Source organism: Oncorhynchus kisutch, linkage group LG19, assembly GCF_002021735.2.
Source record: "Oncorhynchus kisutch isolate 150728-3 linkage group LG19, Okis_V2, whole genome shotgun sequence".
In the NCBI taxonomy this organism is placed as follows: domain Eukaryota; kingdom Metazoa; phylum Chordata; class Actinopteri; order Salmoniformes; family Salmonidae; genus Oncorhynchus; species Oncorhynchus kisutch.
The window spans coordinates 18,554,370-18,573,571 of record NC_034192.2 but is presented as its reverse complement, the minus strand read 5'-3'; the positions used below and the strand labels follow the sequence as shown (position 1 = coordinate 18,573,571).

General features: G+C 40.4%; 1 protein-coding gene across 6 annotated transcripts in view; it reads left to right on the top strand.

Moving 5' to 3' along the window:
- Positions 1 to 87: 87 nt before the first annotated feature.
- The window catches only part of LOC109864399 (lysine-specific demethylase 5A), a 42,115-nt gene continuing 23,000 nt past the window's right edge, over positions 88 to 19,202 (top strand). For 2 of the 6 annotated variants that reach the window (XM_020452173.2, XM_020452169.2), the window contains exons 1-11: positions 99 to 1,519; positions 2,643 to 2,720; positions 3,323 to 3,445; positions 3,696 to 3,866; positions 5,898 to 6,074; positions 8,102 to 8,180; positions 14,326 to 14,420; positions 14,651 to 14,818; positions 16,191 to 16,310; positions 16,564 to 16,722; positions 16,986 to 17,167. In XM_020452173.2, coding sequence (XP_020307762.1) covers positions 1,373 to 1,519; positions 2,643 to 2,720; positions 3,323 to 3,445; positions 3,696 to 3,866; positions 5,898 to 6,074; positions 8,102 to 8,180; positions 14,326 to 14,420; positions 14,651 to 14,818; positions 16,191 to 16,310; positions 16,564 to 16,722; positions 16,986 to 17,167 — 1,499 coding nt within the window. In that variant the 5' untranslated portion in view covers positions 99 to 1,372. Of the gene's footprint in view, positions 1,520 to 1,610; positions 1,697 to 2,642; positions 2,721 to 3,322; positions 3,446 to 3,695; positions 3,867 to 5,897; positions 6,075 to 8,101; positions 8,181 to 14,325; positions 14,421 to 14,650; positions 14,819 to 16,190; positions 16,311 to 16,563; positions 16,723 to 16,985; positions 17,168 to 19,202 lie in introns of those variants that run through there. The other 4 variants (XM_020452172.2, XM_020452171.2, XM_020452170.2 and 1 more) reach the window with 4 other exon arrangements.

Genomic DNA, 19,202 nt, shown 5'->3' with positions numbered 1-19,202 from the left:
ATATCTGGAGACATGATTTTGTATAGGGAAATAAGTAAAACCATGGTTCTAGTTTTATTGAAGCGGATGTGGAGGCGGAAGTGGAGGATTGGTACATGGTAGTGATATGGTCATTGCTAGCAAAAGAAAGGTGGATAGTATCTCAATATATACAATATCGGAAAGTCCAAAGTGTTGAGCAACATAGGCTTCTAATGAACAATTTTAGACGAAATGTTTATCCTGAAAAAAGGTATATTGTTCTAGAACTGTGCGAGCAAACTAAAGAAAGACCATATGCGAAGTTTCCGCCAGCAACTAGCAAGCAGTCACAGCACCGTGTGGCTAGGCTAAATTAGCTAGGAAGTATCGTCGTTTTTAATGACAACAGCAGCTAGAAGTACTCGAGTGACACGAAGCAGGATAACCGTATGCGTGAGAATGGTTTCAATTAGCTTGTCTGGTTTATTGTGGAGCAAATAGTCTGTTGCTGCATCGGGAAGGTCGACCCTTCAACTCCACGGATCCCCCTGTCTGTTGTAGCGACGAGCTAGCTAAGTTAACGTTCTCCTTCAAATGAATGGACGTCGGAGTGGACACGGTTTGATCAACAATGTGCGCTAATTGCTAGCTAACTGCCCTCGTTTCAATGTTGATGGCCATCAGCTTCTCGTCCGGATGAAAGAGGATCGCACTCATTTAGGCTGGAAAACGACTCAAGAATGGCATAATTAGATTGGATAGATTGGATCACTGAGGCGCAACTTTAAATGGATGATATTGCGAAATCTGGATGAAATAATACAATATCCTGGCACATGAAGATGTCACAACCGATGGATATTCAAAAGTGAAATCGCAAATAATGTGGATAATGTTTATTCGATGAATATGGAGCTTAGAATAGTTATAAATGCAATTTTTTTCGGCCGTTTTTATTTTGATGGGGGATCATATGTCCAGGGGAGCGATGGCGCTTTTGACTGATCTTGTCCTGCGCTCCAGGTAGTTCTCAGTTCTGCAGTTTACGTTGCTGCACAGGAGTGGTGGGGGTGGACGCCGCCCGGCTTGGCCCAGTAATTTCCTTAAAATGGAATAGGAATGGACATTTGATTTTTGATATTTTTACAGTTTTGTCTTGGAGACGTCAACTCAACGATATTGTCATGTCGCCCAGCTGTTGGCATATCAAGAAATTGTCTTCATTGAAATTATTTTTTCTTGATACTAAAACAATCATGAACATGAAGGAGAAGTTGCCGAAGCAACAATATGTGTTCTAATTGAAAGATGGCCTAATCATGGACTGATGTCACTCAGATGTCAACATAATACATTTTTAACACAAGTACGATTGGCTTTTTAAAGAAAATTTAACAGTTGTGATTTCATCATGTCCGATTTTGCTGAATTCGTACCCCCTCCTGAGTGCCCAGTTTTTGAGCCGAGTTGGGAAGATTTTTCGGATCCACTAGGATTTATAAACAAGATTCGACCTATTGCAGAGAGAACTGGCATCTGCAAAATTCGACCGCCCGAGGTAACCTCACTGTTTCTGCTTTTGGAATATAACACATTGCTTCCATTTTAAGATTTACGCCTGCGTTGGTTTGTGCCCATGTCATCTACTTATGGTATTTTCGGCCTAGCCCGACGCACATTTTTAGTTGGGTAAGGCCATTTTACTCGTTGAATGTTTCACTTGTGGAGGTCAAATGTGAGTCAAATTTCATGTTTGTTAATCATTTTATTTAAACAATGATTTTGGATGTTTATATTTTGCCAAACAGTTAGAGTAAAGTCGTCTTTAAAACAGCGGCCTCTATTCCAGACTCCCGTCTATGACTCTTTGTTTTCTTTTTTTGGTGTTTTTTGGACTGATCGCAACTTACATTCGGAATATCAAGTAACGTTACACGAATTAGATGTCTAGATACATTTTTGAACTATTAACAATTTGAAATGAACTTCTAGGTGCTTTTCATTTGATGCCCTATATTTTCAAGTCTTTATTACATCATGACTACAATATCAACAATATCCATGTATTTAGCTGTAAAGAGTAATATGGGGGGGGGGGGGGTTTAGGACGTGGAATTAGAACCGTTAATGCTCTACTTTTCGTCTTTTTCATATTTGGCCTTGTGCAAATCAAATGTATGTCTATGGCCTTTTTTTTTGTATTTTTCTCTCTTACTCTTATTTCCCACATGGAACCTTTTGCGTGATTAGGCTAACCCTCTTATATTTGGTCTATTTTGCACCAACTGAGACTTGACAGTTGCTTCTGAGAGGTTTTCTTTGATGCACTGTGCTCCAATATTATTTGTCTTTTGGGTATAAGGCTTTGACGCATTTAGACTACAGGGACTTAAATTATTTGTGTCATATCCAGTAATGTCGGGTCGATTTGAAACGTTTTTATAGGTTTTATGTGTTTTTTTTTCAAAAACATCTAATTTCCTGGGCCGACTCTTTCCTAATCTGTATCCACACATCCCTATATTTATGTGTGAATGAGATTTGAAGTGTTATGTAATGTTTATGTTGACAAGTGTTTTCTTCTTTTTTTATTGTTGCTTTTACTTCCTCATTACTTCATTGTATGAAAATCGGAACCAAAGTTGTTAATTTGGTTTCAATTGTAATCTTTTGTCTGTTAGGACTGGGCACCCCCTTTCGCCTGCGACGTACGCAACTTCCGCTTCACTCCCAGAGTCCAGAGACTCAATGAATTGGAGGTAAGTATACTGTACCTAGTTACAACACTGCGAAGGCTATGTTGGAAATACAGTTAGGTGGCCTGTTTGTAGTTATAAGGTATAGGCCTAAATAGAGGTATTGCCTAAGTAAGTAGTCAACTCAGCTGAGTTTGTCAGTCATTCACAGATGTATGTTATTTAACCATATGTTATGTCTTTTAATAAAGATGTAGAGGTCTACGAGTACTCATGTTTTTTTGTGAAGAGGTAGCCTATATGTTGTTGTGGCTGGACAGTGCAGACCTTATGTGCATTGACTGCAGCTGTCGTCACATTTTGGGGGCAGCACTCTTGAATACAATGACTGAGTTAACAGCGCTGGCTGAACGGGTGGTAGGCCTGCTTTAGGAAGGGTTTTTATGGTCAGAGAAGTTGTAGCTTAGCCTACATTAAGATTTTAAAGGATATTACTCACTGGAATGTGTAGGCTTTGTCTTTACTTTGTTTTCTCCTAGGATTCAGCACCCAAAGAGACCTCTTTATACTCCTGTTTATGGTGGAGTGTGCCAGATTTTTCATTTGAATTGACTTTCATGTGTCTGTGTACCCTTCCCTTCCCTCACCTCTCCCATTGCTTTCAGGCCCTCACTCGAGTCAAGCTCAACTTCCTGGATCAGATTGCCAAGTTCTGGGAGCTGCAGGGGTCCAGGCTGCGCTTCCCTCATGTGGAGAGGAAGATCCTTGATCTGTACCAGCTCAGCAAGGTAAGACCAGAGTCAGACCATTAACCTGAATAGTATATTGTTTTTTATAAACATGCAGGGTGGTGTTTGTAAGTATACTGTAATTTATTTATACCTGAGGAGTAAGTAGTTTGTTTTGGATTTTGTTTTAGGACAACAACGAGGTGCTAAGTGCTGGTGTACATTTGAATCTCTCCTTAGTTTTCTGAAAATATGCTTTTTGTGTATGAGTCAACCACAACCATCTTAATAAAAAAACATTGTATTTCAGATTGTCTCCTCCGAGGGAGGCTTTGGAACAGTGTGTAAGGAGAAGAGATGGTCCAAGGTGGCCAGCAGGATGGGTTTCCCCCCGGGGAAAGGTATGGGCTCTCTGCTGCGGTCCCACTTTGAGAGGATCCTCTACCCCTATGAGCTCTTCCAGTCTGGAGCAACGCTCACTGTAAGCACTTATTGGCCGACACATGCACACTAACATTTAGGCTAGGTGTCTGTGGAGTCTGAGAAATGTTTCTGTGATGTCAATAGAGGTAGTGAATTGCTTCAGCCTTCTTTCGGCAAGTGTTAGGTGTGGATCATCATAGGTTTGTGCTGTGTATTCCCACGTTTACATACTCACAACTCATGTCAATACCCTGTCATGTGGTTATTTCCTTTTGTGCTTTGTCATGGTACAGCCACATTTGTTACAGTGTTCTGAACAGAGGAGGCTGGTGGGAAGAGCTATAGGAGGACAGGCTCATTGTAATGGCTGGGATAGACTCAATCCAGTCATTACAATGAGCCTGTCCTCCTATAGTTCCTCCCACCAGCCTCTTCTGGTTCTGTATCACAACATGTAAGGGATAATCAACGAGGGGCAATGCGTTCTATGGAAAATAATGAACGATGTGGAAGGTGGTTTCCACAATGTGCTAGTGGAATGGAACTAACCTTCTCCGGAGTCACATTTTTTTTCCAGAGAACACATAGAGCCTCGAGTTGATTATCCCTTTTATACCTTGGCTATAATTTAACACCTTTGCAGCTAGAAATGTGTTCAACATCCACTGGAATAGCTAGCAAGTTTACTAGATAGCTACAGTACTTGCCTTTTCTAACCAATCAGACTTGCTAGTTTAGCTAACCAAACCATCAGTCCTAGCTTGCCATTATGAAAATCAAATTCAATAATGTTTTTCATTAGAATTTTGCTTTCAAAAGAAGCTCAAACATAGAACGAACTATAGCCATTGAATGCTACCGTGCAGATATACTATGTGTTATAGAGAATTATACAACGGGTGAGCCTATTGCTGATTGGTTAAATGCGCATTCCAGCCAGTGTCTATTCCACAAGTTTCCACCAGCTAAATCTATGATGTTAAAATGGATATTTACTCTCACTGCGCAATCCACTTTCTCATCAGCCCAGCCAGGCAAATTATAAACTTGATCTCCACTATAACAAGCATCTAGATATTCTCACATTTCTTTTAGACTAACATTTAGTTTTCAACAGCGAAGATTAGTATAAACTTTGCTGTCTGTCTCTCCAGACATTTGTGATATTGTTGCAATATTCAAATTGGATCTCCAACTGTCCCATGGTAATGAACGTGTGGGAGTCAGTGCGAGACAGAGGCAGGCAGCGTTTCTCATTCAGTTGAAATCATGAATCAGCTGGCATCATTTTTATGGATATATACCTAGAAATGTCAATTGACAAAAGGTAAAACAAAACAAAGTGCAGCTAGTTTGCAGTCTTTACAGCTTCAGTGTTTGAAGTGATTGTGTTGGCTTGCTCAACAGTGTGCTGACGAGAGCACAGTTTATATGCCAGGTGAAATCGCACCTCATTGTTTGACGTGACTAAGTTAGCAAGCACGGGATAAGAACTTTGCCAGCCAGTAAGGCAATGGAACGTTTTGAACGAACAAAAAGACTGAACGACTGGGTCGTGTATCTAGCAACTGAACCAATAGAATGCATGACCAGCCGGCTTGGGTAGCAACCCTAGATTTTATGTCGGGACTATATCTTGTAGAATGATTAAATAGTATGAATAAATTAATCAAAATATTGTTTTTAATGAAAATATGTCAGTCATTATTTGAATATGTAACCTGTTGTATAAAAGTGATAATGCCCTTGAAGCCGGTGTTTGGAGGATATATTGGCACGGTTTGTCTTCCCTTGGGCCTAACAACACCCATTCCAATATATCCTCCAATACTGGCTTATCGGGCATTATCACTTAAATAACGCATGCTCTATAATGCCAATCAGAAATGTGTATTCAACAATGCCATGGTATAAATGTTACTACTCCCTGCTCTATTCAACCACTCCAAGAAGCTAGCAACCAACACCTTACATCTGCACCAGTAAAACCTACCATACCACCACCTTGTTGTGAAGTGAGTTTGTAGGTGTGCTCCTGCCTCTGTTGTGGTCTTTTACCTCTGCTCCCTACCTTCTCTGTCCCCCTCAGGGTATCCACCGTCTGTACGAGGAGGGAGATGATGGAGAGGAGCAGGACGAGGGCATGGGGGAAGAGGAGGATGAAGAGGACAGAGAGAGGGACAGCCTGAGTGATGGGACTCCGAACAAGGACTGCCCGCTCCCTGAGCGACGCTCTCGCCGTCTGAAGTCTGAGGTCTGTGATGAGGTGATCACTGGAGACTGTTTTTATATTTTATTTTATCACTTTCATTTTGATTTCATATGGTGATTTACTAAAAATATCTGCCTTTTTACTCTTCTGTTTTTTTTGCCTAACTTGTTTGTGGACTTAATGTACTGGAAATGCAATTGCTGGATAGAGATACATTCTCATTAGCAAGAGGGCCTTTGCAGCATGTGTGCTGGCTCTGGACTCATTAGCTACATTCTCAATAGCCAGAGAGCCTTCGCCTTGCGTGCGCTCTGTCTGCGCAAAGTGCCCATAACATCAAGAGAGATTTCTCTCTCTCTCTCTCTCTCTTGGCAAATCTGCTCGTCACCCTGTGTCATGGGGTCATGTGGTTACTGTAAGGGCTTGTAAATTGTATTTGTCACAAGTGCCGAATACAACAGGTGTAGACCTTACAGTGAAATGCTTACTGACAAGCCTTTAACCAACAGTGCAGTTCTACAAAAAAAAGTGTTTAACTATTTACAAAAATAACTGAAGTAAAAAATATATATAAAAATAAATAATAATAATTAAGGATCATCCATAAAATAACAGTAGCGAGGCTATATACAGGACATACCGGTACAGAGTTTCCTTAGCCAACAAGACGCGCAACGAATAGCAAAATTACTAGCCTCGCTGTCAAACTGATCTAGGCTACATAGAAAACTTAAAAAAGCAATTAGTCTGATGCAACAGGTTAGAAAATGTAGCTTAATATTGATAAACTATTTTTTCACGTAAGCGCAGCAATGTGTAGCAGTCTATGCGCAAATAATGCAATTGGTGAGAACACGGCTGTCAAAAGGGCACATGCGAGTGGTTTCATGTGACAGAGATGAAAATATCCATTAGAAATGTAGAAAGAGGACAGATCTAAAATGATTGTTCCTTTGGCTACTGGACAATGAAAGAAAGGTGATATAAAATAATTGCCTTTGTGGATATGGTCTGATTTTTGCTCGACTACTTTTAAGCAAGTTAAGACGTGCCTCATGTATTAAAACGTTCAGGTTTCAAACAATTAAGTATGTTTTCAAAATGCATACGGTCTCAAGTTCATTGCAAAGTGGTGTGTGTGTGATGCGCTGATGAAACCTGTCTACCGTTGCCTATGCATTTGCTGTTTGAGATACTGTAGCAGCAGCTCTTGTGCTGTCTTGGCAGATTTTCTGCTCAAAGGCTCTGTATCTGTACGCGTGTGATGAATAAGATGCGTAACAAATATACTGTACACGTGCCAATTTAAATTCATAACCGTATGCAAATTCACCTATAGACCGATAAGCACTATTTCGCAATGTGATTCTTTTCTTATTCTCCCAGAAAATTTGCGTTTAAAAAAAAAAACTTTATCCGCCAGAAGCCGGCTACTACCAATTAACGGAGACCCTGCTAGAGTTAGTCCAGAGTTAACTTACTGTATTAGTGCTGCTGTTTTAATTATTTATTACTTTTAAATTTTCTGCTTATCTATTTTGTTTACATTATTTTCTTCTCAAAGCATTGTTGGTTAAGGGCTTGTAAGTAAGAATTTCACTAAGGTAACCTGTTGTAGTTGGCGCATGTGACAAATAAAATACAGTTTTTGTTTGTGTATTTTGGCATAAAGACATCCAAATGACATACCTCTGTAGGCTGTATATTGTATCGCCATGGATTCATTGATTATCCAAGCCCAATATCACATTACTATTGTTGGCTACCTTTTTAAATGAACAGCAACCCAGCTTCTGCCCCTCCATGTCCTAGATTCCCCAGCTGCAGTCAGTGGAACTCTCGATGGGGTCAGTGGCTGATGTTTGTCGATCCTGTTGGAATGACAAACTGTTTCCTGGACATCTCTCCAGGACTCTGCATCTGAAATAGCACCCTATTCCCTATATATTACACTACTTTTGACCGGGCCTGCATAATGCTCTGGTCAATAGTATTGCTCAATATAGGGAAAAGGGTGACATTTTGGACTTGTCCCAGGAACGTTCCTTGATGTTGTATTATGTTTTTGTCTCCTCTCCTAGCGGGAAATCAAAGAGCCCAAGACCCTGCATATCTTTGGCAGTGTTCCCAAGATGGTTGGGTTAGAGATTGTACCAGCTGGTAAGGAACTTAGCTAGTATTTATTTGACTTCACTTACTCAGAGCAGATGCTGCAATGACAAGTAAGTGTTCAGGGATTTTTATACTTTTGAAACTGTTGGGCAGCCTGCCTCAACATTTTTTCGGGATGCTTAAGTCCAAACTTTTTATTTATTATTTTTTGAATAATTTGTAAACGCGTTTTCGGGAATGTTAAAATACTTTCAGTGTAAACTTAAACCAGATATAAAGAATGTAGGAAATATAATGGCACTATACAGTGCATTCGGAAAGTATTCAGACTAGAGGTCGACCGATTAATCGGAATGGCCGATTTTATTAGGGCCGATATCAAGTTTTCATAACAATCGGAAATCGGTATTTTTGATGCTGATTTTTGCCTATTATTTAAAAATGTATTTTTGTTATTTTTATGTTTTTAACAACATTATTTAACGAGGCAAGTCAGTTAAGAACACATTCTTATTTTCAATGACTGCCTAGGAACGGTGGGTTAACTGCCTCGTTCAGTGGCAGAACGACAGATTTTTACCTTGTCAGCTCGGGGGATTCAGTCTTGCAACCTTACCGTTAACTAGTCCAATGCTCTAACCACCTGATTACATTGCACTCCACGAGGAGCCTGCCTGTTACGCGAATGCAGTAAGAAGCCAAGGTAAGTTGTTAGCTAGCATTAAACTTATCTTCTAAAATCAATCAATCACTAGTTATAACTACACATGGTTGATGATATTACTAGTTTATCTAGCGTGTCCTGCGTTGCATATAATCGATGCGGTGCGCATTCGCGAAAAAGGACTGTCGTTGCTCCAACGTGTACCTAACCATAAACATAAATGCCTTTCTTAAAATCAATACACAGAGGTATATATTTTTAAACCTGCATATTTAGCTAAAAGAAAGGTTCGCAGGCAATATTAACCAGGTGAAATTGTCACTTCTCTTGCGTTCATTGCATGCAGAGTCAGGGATGCAACCGTTTGGGCCGCCTGGCTCATTGCGAACTAATTTGCCAGAATTTTACGTAATTATGACATAACATTGAAGGTTGTGCAATGTAACAGCAGTATTTAGACTTAGGGATGCCATCCGTGAGATAAAATATGGAACGGTTCTGAATTTCACTGAAAGAATAAACGTTTTGTTTTCGAAATTATAGTTTCCGGATTTGACCACATTAATGACCTAAGGCTCGTATTTCTGTGTGTTATTATTATCATTAAGTCTATGATTTGATAGAGTAGTCTGACTGAGCGATGGTAGGCACCAGCAGGCTTGTAAGCATTCATTCAAACAGCACTTTCGTGCGTTTTGCCAGCTGCTCTTCGCAATGCTTCAAGTATTGCACTGTTTATGACTTCAAGCCTATCAATTCCCGAGATTAGGCTGGTGTAACCGACGTGAAATGACTAACTAGTTAGCGGGGTGCGCGCTAATAGCGTTTCAAACGTCACTCGCTCTGAGACTTGGAGTAGTTGTTCCTCTTGCTCTGTATGGGTAACACTGCTTCGAGGGTGGCTGTTGTCGATGTGTTCCTGGTTCGAGCCCAGGTAGCGGCGAGGAGAGGGTTGGACGCTATACTGTTACACTGGCAATACTAAAGTGCCTATAAGAACATCCAATAGTCAAAGGTTAATGAAATACAAATGGTATAGAGGGAAATAGTCCTATAATTCCTATAATAACTACAACCTAAGACTTCTTACCTGGGAATATTGAAGACTCATGTTAAAAGGAACCACCAGCTTTCATATGTTCTCATGTTCTGAGCAAGGAACTTAAACGTTAGCTTTCTTACATGGCACATATTGCACTTTTACTTTCTTCTCCAACAATTTTTTTTTTGCATTATTTAAACCAAATTGAACATGTTTCATTATTTATTTGAGGCTAAATTGATTTTATTGATGTATTATATTAAGTTAAAATAAGTGTTCATTCAGTATTGTTGTAATTATCATTATTACAAGGAAATATTAAAAAGAAATCAGCCGATTAATTGGTATTGGCTTTTTTTGGGGTCCTCCAATAATCGGTATCGGTGGTGTTCAGACACTTCACTTTTTCCATATTTTGTTACATTTTATAATAAGGCTGAAACGTATGAAAAAAAAAAACAGCATTGAGGAACTATAAAAATAAAACATTGAGGAACTATAAAAATAATACCCATAATGACAAAGTGAAAACAGGTTTTTAGAAATGTTTGCTTATTTATAACATTTATAAATGTTATTTATGTTATTTATAAAGTATAAAGTATTCAGACCCTTTGCTATGAGACTTGACATTGAACTCCTGTTTCCATTTATCATCCTTGAGATGTTTCTAGAACTTGATTGCAGTCCACCTGTGGTAAATTTCATTGATTGGACAATACCTGGAAAGGCACACACCGGTCTAAGGCCCACAGTTGATGGTGCATGTCAGAGCAAAAACCAATCATGAGGTCAAAGACAGTGGTGGAAAAAGTACCCAATTGGCATACTTGAGTAAAAGGAAAACTTTTTTAAAAGAAAAATTACTCAAGTAAAAGTGGAAGTCATCAAGTTGAGTAAAAGTTTAAAAGTGTATGTTTTTAAGTATACGTAAGTATCAAAAGTAAATGTAATTGCTAAAATATACTTAAATGATTTATGCTTTTCATACTTATCATTCATCTTTATATTAAGCAAACCAGACGGCACTATTTTCGTTTGAATTTACGGATAACCAGGAGCACAACACTCATTTACAAACGAAGCATTTGTGTTTAGTGAGTCTGACAGATCAGAGGCAGTAGGGATGACCAGGGAGGTTCTCTTGATAAGTGCGTGATTTGGACCATTTTCATGTCCTGCTAAGCATTCCAAATGTAACGGGTATGTAAATGTAAATCTAAGTAAAAAGTAAATTTTCTTTTGGGATGTAGTAAAGTAAAACTAGTCAAATACACTGCTCAAAAATATAAAGGGAACACTTAAACAACACAATGTAACTCCAAGTCAATCACACTTCTGTGAAATCAAACTGTCTACATAGCAAGTAACACTGATTGACAATACATTTCACATGCTGTTGTGCAAATGGAATAGACAACAGGTGGAAATTATAGGCAATTAGCAAGACACCCCCAATAAAGGAGTGGTTCTGCAGGTGGAGACCACAGACCACTTCTTAGTTCCTATGCTTCCTTGCTGATGTTTTGGTCACTTTTTAATGCTGGCGGTGCTTTCACTCTAGTGGTAGCATGAGATGGAGTCTACAACCCACACAAGTGGCTCAGGTAGTGCAGCTCATCCAGGATGACACATCAATATGAGCTGTGGCAATAAGGTTTGCTGTGTCTGTCAACGTAGTGTCCAGAGCATGGAGGCGCTACCAGGAGACAGGCCAGTACATCAGGAGACGTGGAGGAGGCCGTAGGAGGGCAACAACCCAGCAGCAGGACTGCTACCTCTGCCTTTGTGCAAGGAGAAGCAGGAGGAGCACTGCCAGAGCCCTGCAAAATGACATCCAGCAGGCCAAAATTGGCATGTGTCACAGACGGTCCAGGAGTTGGCGGATGCTTTAGTCCAGGTCTGGGAGGAGATCCCTCAGGAGACCATCCGCCACCTCATCAGGAGCATGCCCAGGTGTTGTAGGGAGGTCATACAGGCACGTGGAGGCCACACACACTACTGAGCCTCATTTTGACTTGTTTTAAGTTGGATCAGCCTGTAGTGTGGTTTTCCACTTTAATTTTGTGTGACTCCAAATCCAGACCTCCATGGGTTGATACATTTGATTTCCATTGATCATTTCTGTGCGATTTTGTTGTCAGCACATTCAACTATGGAAAGAAAAGTATTTAATAAAAATATTTCATTCATTCAGATCTAGGATGTGTTATTTTAGTGTTCCCTCCCGCAGTGTATAAATACACATACCCCAAAAACTACTTATTAGTACTTTAAAATTAAACTATTTCTGGTCAAAGGATTTGTCCGTAGGGCTCCAAGACAGGATTGTGTCGATGTACAGATGTGGAGCATTGAAGGTCCAAAAGTGGCCTCCATTATTCTTAAATGTTCTCTTGATAAATGCATGAATTGGATCATTTTCCTGTCCTGCTAGGCATTCAACATGTAATATGTACCTTTGGGTGTCAGGGTAAATGTATGGAGTAAAAAGTACATTATTTTAATTAGGAGTGAAGTACAAGTTGTCAAATATAAAAAGTACAGATACTCAAGTAAAAATACTTTAAAGTAGTACATAACTAATTTACACCACTGGTGACCTCTTCCATGAAGCTGGTTGAGAGAATGCCAAGAGTGTGCAAAGCTGCCATGAAGGCAAAGGGTGGCTATTTGAATCATCTTAAATATCATTTCATTTGTTAAACACCTTTTTTGGTTACTACATGATTCCATATCTTATTTCATAGTTTTTTATGTCTTCACTATTATTCTACAATGTAGAAAATGGTCCAAATGAAAACCCTTAAATGAGTAGGTGTTCTAAAACTAGATTTGTATTCTTATTGTGCACAAGACAGCTGTTTGATTCACATGCCTCAGTGGATTAATCCATTGCAGAAGCCATAGGGATCCCGCAGTCCATCACTCTGACATGCTTCTGAAATTGTAAATGGTTATGTTATGTAAGAATAATGGTGCAACATTAGTGAACACTATTTGACTGATAAATGTGTTTTCTCCCGGGATGGATAGTTGTCTGTCTGTCGTTCTGAAGCAATCTTCAGTGCGTCGTTGAATTGGCACCTTTCCCTATATGTTGCTATGTGCATAATAGCGAAGTTAACCAGCATAGTGGTGTTGTGAACTAAGAGGTGGAGGCAGCAGCGGAGTGAAGAGACGAGGAAACAATTTTTGCTCTAATTGACTATGAAAATTGAGGCAAGAGGAAACTCCAACTTAATTAGGCCTATAATCAATAGCATAACTGTTAAATGTGCCTTGTTTTTTAAGTCATCCATATATCTACAGAAATAAGACAGATCCTGCTTCTGTTGCCTGTTTTGAGTGTCTTGTTTAATAGCCTACTGATTTCTGTGAGCACCTAGCCTCAAGCTACCGCAATATGTTTGGTAAAGCAATTTCTCAAATTCAGCTGTTGTAAATCTTTGCTATGCTGTAATACAAGTTAAAAAAAAATATTACATTGTTTTAACAGTCTCTGGTATGATTTTAATTTAGTGTTTACAGTGTTCCAAACGGGCAGAACAATTATATTGTAATCTAACAGCACCTGTTTGACACACACTACTCATGCAAAGCTTGCTCCTATACCCTCATTTTGTCTGGATCTCCAGTAGTTTCCACAACTAAGTCAAATGTCTTCCCCAGATTTGACTTCCCCTTTCCCTCCTGAGCAACCAGTAAACATTCCCCCGTTTTCAAGTTTGTCCTCCACATCAATTTGTTGATGTGATTATGATCAGGCCTGTAGGTCAGGCCTATTGTCCATGTGGATGCAATGCATTGCGTAAACAGAGCAGGGTTTGAGGGAATTGTTTTCCTAAACAATTTTGGTAACAGAAGTTTTCAGTCAGAGGAACAAGTAAGACATTAAATGACTGTACTTATGTTGCAGCTTCAGCACGGACAGCACGATGAACACTTGCTGTGCTGTAGTGCCTGCTCGCTGGAGAGGAGTGAGAACGTGTGCCAGTCACACAGGCACACTCACAGTAATTTTCTTTAACGCAGTGTGGCCAAAATACACTGTTTTGTCTACCAATGGATTGGTTGAAAGAACAGACTACTCTCGGTGGACCAAGATTTTTCTATTATATCTAGTCATGTTGACATAAGATGATGAATACATTGAGCAATTATTTACATCTTGGCATGCTGTAAAATATTAGTATTTTTAAAAACATTTGTTCATCCCTCATTACCTCAATTACTATGATACTCCCTTCACTGTTCATTGGCTGCACTAATTTCACTGTTTGTCTATATAACCTGGTTCAATCATTTACCATGTAACCCTGAAGAAGGCACTGTGTGCCGAAACGTTGGTTGCTATACCCATTAAATGTTTTGGCGCATAATTAGTGTAATGTTTTTTTTTTCGGGGGGGGGGGGGGGGGAAGTTGTGTAATGTCAATCTCCTCAGCTCGTTGTTGGAACAATTCTATTCTCTTGTGTTACATGAGAAGAAGATGGGTTGAATAAGAAGCAGCGTCACCTGAAGGCCCAGGCCTTCGCCATTAAGATGCGACCACGCAAGGAGACCCTGGAGGTCAACTTTGTGAGTGTCACCAGTTAACTTCCTCATCTGTGTCTGTCTATTATTCTATAATCTCAATTTTGTAAGTGTGAGTTGATTTCCACTTTTCTTCTGTCTTTATTGTCCTGTTCTACTCACTTACAAATTAATCACTAGTGGACAAGGGCGCAAAACATGTTTATTGTTGCATGGACCACTTTTTGGATGTAATCATTTGACTGGTTATTATTGTTCTGTATTTCCTGTTTTAGATCCCCCAGATTGACCTGTACATGTGCCTGATGTGTGGGCGAGGCGACGAGGAGGATCGCCTCCTGCTGTGTGACGGCTGTGATGATAGCTACCACACCTTCTGTCTGATTCCGCCCCTACAGGATGTCCCCAAGGGGGACTGGCGATGCCCCAAGTGTGTCGCTGAGGTATGGAACTCTGGTGACTCTTCCACTACCCACTCCGAAGCCGATTCCTCACTTAAGAAACATACATGACAGCTGTCTTGATGGAAGGTTTTTGCAGAAGTTGTTTGAGTTATAATTATTTCTTTATTGTGTCCCTTTCGGAAAATGTGTCTCCAAGTCCATATTTTGTCAAGAACAGCTCAAATAAGCAAAGAGGAACAACAGTCCATCATTACTTTAAGACATGAAGCTCAGTCAGTCCGGATAATTTTAAAGAACTTTGAAAGTTTCAGTCGCAAAAAACATCAAGCACTGTGATGAAACTGGCTCTCATGAGGAACGCTACAGGCAATGGAAGACCCACAATTACCTCTGCTGCAGAGGATAAGTTCATTAGAGTTACCTGCACCTCCGATTGCAGCCCATATAAATGCTTCACCGAGTTCAAGTAACAGACACATCTCAACATCAACTGTTCAGAGGAGACTGCATGAATCAGGCCTTCATGGTCAAATTGCTACAAAGAAACCACTAATAAAGGACACCAATAAGAAGACTTGCTTGGGCCAAGAAACATGCGCGATGGACGTTTGACCGGTGGAAATCTATCCTTGTTTCTGATGAGTCCAAATTGAGATTTTTGGTTCCAACTGCTGTGTCTTTGTCAGACAGACAGAGTAGGTGAACGGATGATCTCTGCATGTGGGGTTCTTACCGTGAAGGAGGAGGTGTGATGGTGTGGGAGTGCTTTGCTGGTGACACTGTCTGTGATTTATTTATAATTCAAGGCACACTTAACCAGTATGGCTACCACAGCATTCTGCAGCGATACGCCATCCAATCTGGTTTGTGCTTATTGGGACTGTCATTTGTTATTCAACAGTACTATGACCCAACACCTCCAGGCTGTGTAAGGAATATTTGTCAAAGCGGGAGAGTGATGGAGTGCTGCATCAGATGACCTGGCCTCCACAATCACCGACCTCAACCCAATTGAGATGGTTTGGGATGAGTTGAACCACAGAGTGAAGGAAAAGCATCCAACAAGTGCTCAGCATATGTGGGAACTCCAAGACTGTTGGAAAAGCATTCCAGGTGAAGCTGGTTGAGAGCATTCCAAGAGTGTGCAAAGCTTTCATCAAGGAAAAGGGTGAAGAATCTCAAATATAAAATATATTTTGATTTGTTTAACACTTTTTTTTTTGGTTACTACCTGATTCCATGTTTTATTTCATAGTTTTGATGTCTTCACTATTATTCTACAATATAAAGAAAAACCCTTGAATGAGTACATGTCCAAACTTTTGCCTGGTTCTGTACATAAATCATGTTGAGCACTATGGGATAGGATGATGTTTTCTCACTGGCTGTCTCACCCCGTTTCACCCTACAGGAGTGCAGTAAGCCGCGGGAGGCGTTTGGCTTTGAGCAAGCCGTGAGGGAGTACACCCTCCAGAGCTTTGGAGAGATGGCTGACCACTTCAAGTCAGACTACTTCAACATGCCCGTGCACGTACGTATCAAAATCAAACGGTCACCTTGAGTTCTAGGCAAGAATCAAAAAACATCTATGCTTTTGGAATACATATGTTCAGGTTAGGTCTGTATCTCAAAATCAAGTCAGATGCTGTCGACCCACTTTCTTTGGGTGATGTTTTCATCCTTCATGCTGTTTAAAGTTGAACATCTAACCTTTCTCTCCCCCTAATGTCCAATCACATGTAAACAATGCATGTGTTTGTATTCTCCTTTCTCTGCACCCCCAGATGGTGCCGACAGAGCTGGTGGAGAAGGAGTTCTGGCGTCTGGTGAGCTCCATCGAGGAGGATGTCATTGTGGAGTATGGAGCTGACATCAGCTCTAAGGAGGTGGGCAGTGGCTTCCCTGTCAGGGACGGCAAGAGACGGCTGCTGGGAGACCAAGAGGTAACTGCACCAACTTGGACAAAGGACCCAGGCTCTTTCTCGTTAGTCTTTCGCCGCCTTTTCAAAACGCATTGGAGGTGAAGATCTGTTGTTCCTACATTCGGACCTTGTCCTCTAATGCCTTTTATGGAGTAGAGAGAGGACACAAGGGATCGTGCTAAGATTGAGAAAGAGCTACGGTATGAAATCCACGCCCGTAACGGCTTTTATGTTACTTTTGACCAGTAAGTAACTTCCATCACCTCTGTCTTGTTCTTCTGTAGGAGTACGCCAACTCAGGCTGGAACCTGAACAACATGCCAGTTTTGGAGCAGTCGGTCCTTACCCACATAAACGTGGATATCTCTGGCATGAAGGTGCCCTGGCTCTACGTGGGCATGTGCTTCTCCTCATTCTGCTGGCACATCGAGGACCACTGGAGCTACTCCATCAACTTCCTGCACTGGTAAAGTAACAAACAGAAATGCCTTGTCCTAAATCGACCGCTTGCCCAAATATTGAGTAATACTGTTTATTTTAGTCCAAAGGACATACATAAAATGTCTTAACACAGTCCTCAGTGGGAAGAGACCGACAAACACATGTACTAAACAATGTAAACCATATACAATGTTGCAATGGGTCGTAGATACAATTGTACTCCCATCTTCATTCTTCTGACTGTATTGTTACTGTTGTCCCATTGACAATTTTGATTCTCATTTTTTTTCATATTGTAAATATGGGTCCTTTTTCAATAACCAAGGGTCAAAATAAACATACATTGAACAATAACAATAAGCATACAGTAGAGTACATGTGTAGGTTGATTGGTCTGTCAGACACTGTCCCTCAACTTATGGCAGGCAGCAATGTTATGCGCTGCCAACCCACAGCTCTCTGCGTCCTCCCCCAACAGGACGGGTAGCCTACTCTCATCAGAGAGGTCTATGAAACCTTGAATAAGGGTTTCAAATTTGGGGAAATGACACTCTAATTGTTTTATATTTTTCACATTCTGCTGTTGTGCAGTGGCTGCACAGCCTTTGCTCTACATGGAACTAGGTTTTCATGTGTCTACCCTTCTCAATGACAAGGCTGTGCTCACTGAGTCTGTACTTTGTCAAGGTTGTTCTAAGGTTTTGATCAGCAACCATGGTCAAATAGTTAGCCAGGGTGTACTTTTGATTTAGGGCCAGATAGCACTGCATTTTGCTTTGTGCTTGTGTTTCCCAATAAGCAATGTAGTTTTGTTTTGACTGTGTAGTAATTTGGTTTATTCTGATTGTTTGGATGTTCTGGTCCTGAGGCTTCAGTGTGTTAGTAGAACAGGTTTGTGAACTCAGCCCCAGGACCAGCTGGATGAGAGGACTATTTTCTTTGCTCAGCTCTTGGTATTGCAGGGTTGGTATATGATATGAGAGGGGGTCACTGTATTGTAGATGTTTCCAAAACTTATTTGCTCTTTTTTTTGTTTTATTATTAGTGGATATTGGCCTAATTCTGCCCTGCATGCATTGTTTGTAGTTTCCCTCTGGACATGTAGTATAACCTTATAGTACTCTGCATGTAGGTTTTCAATGGGGTGTTTGTCCCATTTGATGAAATCTTGTTTTGCAAGTGGACCCCTACACCTCGCTGCCATAAAGTGCAATTGGTTCAATGACATTCAATTAGTTTTAGCAAAATTTTAATAGGTATTTCAATTTGAATTGGCTTTTTAATGGCGTAGAATGCTCTGTGTGCTTTCTCAGTTCATTCACTGCCTCATTAAGATGTCCAGTTGAGCTTATTTTTAAACCTAAGTAATTGTAGTGTGTGCAGTACTCTAAATATTTTGTACCAATTGAGGACTGGCTCTGGATCTTCTCTGGAAAATCATTATTTTTGTCTTTTTGGAGTTTACTGCCAGGGCCCAGGTTTGGCAGTACTGCTCTAGCAGGTCCAGGCTCTGCTGTAGGCCATGTGCTGTGGGGGAGAGCAGGTATAGGTCATCTGCGAAGAGTAGGCATTTAACTTCTGAATTGTGGAGACTAACACCAGGGGCTGAGAATTTTTCTAGAATTCGTTATTGTAAATATTGAAGAATGCAGGGCTCAGATTGCAACCCTGGCGAAGGGTCATGTCATGTTTTACCCCCTACACCACTTTCAATAACTTTGTAGAACAGTCCCGTATGCCAAATAGAATCAAATGTTTTTTGGAAGTCGTTAAAGCAAGTGTATATTTTGGTGGACATGTTTATCTATCAGGGTGTGTAGGGTGTAAATATGATCAGTCGTGCGATGTTTTGGTATAAATCCAATTAGGCTTTTACTCAAGACATAGTGCTTATTAAGGAAGTCTAGAACTCTTTCATTTTATAATACTACAGAAAACCTTCCCCAGGTTACTGTTCACACAAATGCCTCTGTAATTGTTAGGGTCAAATTTGTCTCCGTTCTTAAAGATTGGGGTTATGAGTCCTTGATTCCAGATGTCAGGGAAATAAGCTACACTCA